Source organism: Nematolebias whitei, chromosome 20 (assembly GCF_014905685.2).
Source record: "Nematolebias whitei isolate Nwh7 chromosome 20, NemWhi1, whole genome shotgun sequence".
Taxonomy (NCBI): Eukaryota; Metazoa; Chordata; class Actinopteri; order Cyprinodontiformes; family Rivulidae; genus Nematolebias; species Nematolebias whitei.
In genome coordinates, this window is record NC_056517.1 from 40,411,756 (window position 1) to 40,415,405 (window position 3,650).

The window sequence follows — 3,650 nt, forward strand, 5'->3', positions numbered from 1 at the left end:
TGTGTGTGTTTAGGTGTGTGTCTGTGTGTGTCACTGTGTGTGTGTGTGTGTGTTTAGGTGTGTGTCTGTGTGTGTCACTGTGTGTGTGTGTTTAGGTGTGTGTCTGTGTGTGTCACTGTGTGTGTGTGTTTAGGTGTGTGTCTGTGTGTGTCACTGTGTGTGTGTTGGTTATTAAATGCCACCACAGGCACTGATCCACAGCCATTTGCCTTCTGTCTGCTCTTTTTACGATGTGTGTTTGTGTATCATTGTGTGTGTGTGTGTGTGTGTGTGTGTCTAGGAGGATGTAGCCAGATGTGACAGCTCATATGTCGACAGTTGTGTTGACAGGAAACTAATTTGTTTTTCTCTAACAGGAGACAAAGATCGACTGTGTTCGAGTGGCCACTAAAGGTGAGACACCACTTTTATTTTGGAAGGTTTTCTCTTCCTGTTAGAATTCTAAAATATTCAGTCATAAAAATTGTTTTTAAAAGTTTATTTGCATTAATTATTTCTCAGTATCTGACAGGATATCCAGTTTAAAATGGTGTCAGGTATAGTTTTATTTTGAAAGTAGCTGAAAGCTTAAAATAAAAAAATGTTTCTGGGTCTTTTTCCAGGTAGATCTCATGAGTTTATATTTAATAGTCAAGTCTATATTTTTATTGTTAAAGGTCAAATTTAGTATTTTTAATGTTTTAATCTGTGTCCTTTATTACTTTTGTTTAGTTTCCAAACAGACCTTGAAATTTTACTTTGAAAAGTCTTCCATAGTAATACTTTTAGAATAGATATTGCTTAATTAATGTAACCTTCCTTCCATCCATCATCTTCTGCTTGTTCTGAAATCGGGGGCAGCAGCTTGAGCAGGGAGGTCCAGGCATCACTTTCCACAGTCACCTCCTCCAGGTCTTCTGGAAGGACTCCAACATGTTCCCAGGCCAACTGAGAGACCCCGGGGTCTCCTTCCAGTTGGACATGCCCAAAGCACCTCCCTAGGAAGGCGCCATGGGAGCATCCTTACCAGATGCCCGAACCACCCCAACTCACTCCTCTCAATGTGGAGGAGCAGTGGTTCTACTCCGAGTCTGTCCTGATAACTGAACTTCTCACCCTGTCTCTAAGGGAGAGTCCAGCTCCTGCAGAGGAAACTCATTTCAACCTCCTGGATCCACGATCTCATTCTTTCAGTCTCTACCAGAGTTCATGACCAGAGGTGAGGGGAGGAACTTAGACTGACCGGTAAACAGGGAGCTTTGTCTTACAGCTCAACTCCCTCCACCACAAATGACCAGTACAGAGTCTGCAATACTGCAGACTCTGCACCAATCTGTCAATCTCATGCTCCATTCTTCTCTCATGAACAAAACTCTGAAATACTTGAACTCCTCCACTTGAGGCAGAACCCTGCCCTCAACCTGGAGAGCAATCCACCCTTTTCCAGTTGAGGACCATGGCCTCAGATTTGGAGGTGCTGATTCCCAGCCGCTTCACAGTCAGCTGCTAACCGCACCACTGAGAGCTGAAGATCACGGCACGATGACACCAACAAGACCGCATCATCTGCAAAGAGCAGAGATGAATCCTGAGGACACCGAACCAGAATCCTTCTGCCTCCTGGCTGCACCAAGAAAATCTGTCTATAAAAAATATTAACAGAATCAATGACGACAGGCAGCCCTGGTGGAGTCCAACTCCCACCTTGAAGGGGTCCGACTTACTACCGGCAATGCGAACCAAACTCTCACACTGCTTGTATAGGGACCAAACAGCCTGTAGCAACGGGCCCCCAATCCCATACTCAAGGAGCACCCCCCACAGTGTGCCCCGAGGAACACAGTTGAAAACTTTCTCAAAGTCTACAAAGCGCATGTAAACAGGATGGCCAAACCCCCATGATCCCTCAAGGACCCTAGTGAGGGTAAAGAGCTGGTCTATTGTTCAACGGCCAGGATGGAACCCGCATTGTTCCTCCTGGATCTGAGGTTCAACCAATGATCAGACTCGCTTATCCAGTACCCCTGAATAGACCGTACCTGGGAGGCTAAGGAGAGCTCTGCCGCTGTGGAGCTTTTTAACTACCTCAGTGACCTCAGCCACGGTTACGAACAGACCAACCCCAAAGTCCCCTGACTCTGCTTTCTCCATGGAAGACATGCCAGTGGGATTGAGAAGGTCCGAGAAGTATTCCTTCTACCTCCCGATGACATCACTGGTTGAGGTCAACAGCACTCCACTTTCACTGAACACGGTGTTAGTAAAGTGCTGCTTTCCCCTCCTCAGCCACCTGATGGTTTCCAGAATCTCCTTGGAGTTGACCAAGAGTCATTATCCAGGGTCTCACCGAACTCCTCCCATATCCGAGGCTGCGGACCGCTTGGCCCTCTGTTGGTCAATTAATTTCTAGGACACAACCAGCAATCTGTTGCTGCCCATATCAGAAAGTTAGATCAAAACAACTGCAGGTCCACAGTTAGCCTTTAGTAATATTTACAAACGTTCTTATAGTAGCAACAAAGTCCATGCTCAATAATCCAGGTATACAATACAACATTTTTCAGTCAGGTCATCTGGACAGTTTCTTTTTTTGTTTCAGCTCAAAAAAAGAAACTGTCCAGATGACTTGACTGAAAAATGTTGGGTTCTTACTGCAGCTTCATGTACCTCGCTGTAGCTCCATATAGCTTCCTGTAGCTCCATATAGCTTCCTGCAGCTTCATGTACCTCCCTGCAGCTTCATGTACCTCCCTGTATCTCCATATAGCTTCCTGCAGCTTCATGTACCTCCCTGCAGCTTCATGTACCTCCCTGTAGCTCCATATAGCTTCCTGCAGCTTCATGTACCTCGCTGTAGCTCCATATAGCTTCCTGCAGCTTCATGTACCTCGCTGTAGCTCCATATAGCTTCCTGCAGCTTCATGTACCTCCCTGTAGCTCCATATAGCTTCCTGTAGCTTCATGTACCTCGCTGTAGCTCCATATAGCTTCCTGCAGCTTCCTGCAGATTCATGTAGCTTCACGTAGCTTCCTGCAGCTTCATGTACCTCCCTGTAGCTCCATATAGCTTCCTGCTGCTTCCTGCAGCTTCCTGCAGCTTCATGTAGCTTCACGTAGCTTCCTGCAGCTTCATGTACCTCCTTGTAGCTTCATGTACCTCCCTCTAACCTCAAATAGCTTCCTGTAGCTACATATAGCTTCTTGTAGCTTCATATAGCGTCTTGTAGTTTCATATAGCTTCTTGTAGTTTCAGATACCTCCTTGTAGCTTCATATAGCTTCCTGCAGCTTTATATAGCTTCCTGCAGCTTCATGTAGCTTCACATAGCTTCCTGCAGCTTCCTGCAGCTTCACATAGCTTCTTGTAGCTTCATATAGCTTCTTATAGCTTCATATAGCTTCCTGCAGCTTCATATAGATTCATGTAGCTTCCTGTAGCTTCATATAGATTCTTGTAGCTTCATATAGCTTCCTGTAGCTTCATGTAGCTTCCTGCAGCTTTATATAGCTTCCTGCAGCTTTATATAGCTTCCTCCAGCTTTATATAGCTTCCTGCAGCTTTATATAGCTTCCTGCAGCTTCATATAGCTTCCTGCAGCTTTATATAGCTTCCTGCAGCTTCATGTAGCTTCCTGCAGCTTTATATAGCTTCCTGCAGCTTTATATAGCTTC

At 45.5% G+C, this 3,650-nt stretch overlaps 1 protein-coding gene across 1 annotated transcript in view; it reads left to right on the top strand.

Moving 5' to 3' along the window:
• Positions 1–3,650, top strand: part of LOC119426469 (receptor-type tyrosine-protein phosphatase mu) — a gene marked incomplete at its 5' end in the record, with an annotated part of 67,319 nt that overhangs the window by 55,028 nt on the left and 8,641 nt on the right. The window contains 1 exon segment of the mRNA XM_037694030.1: positions 357–393. Coding sequence (XP_037549958.1) covers positions 357–393 — 37 coding nt within the window.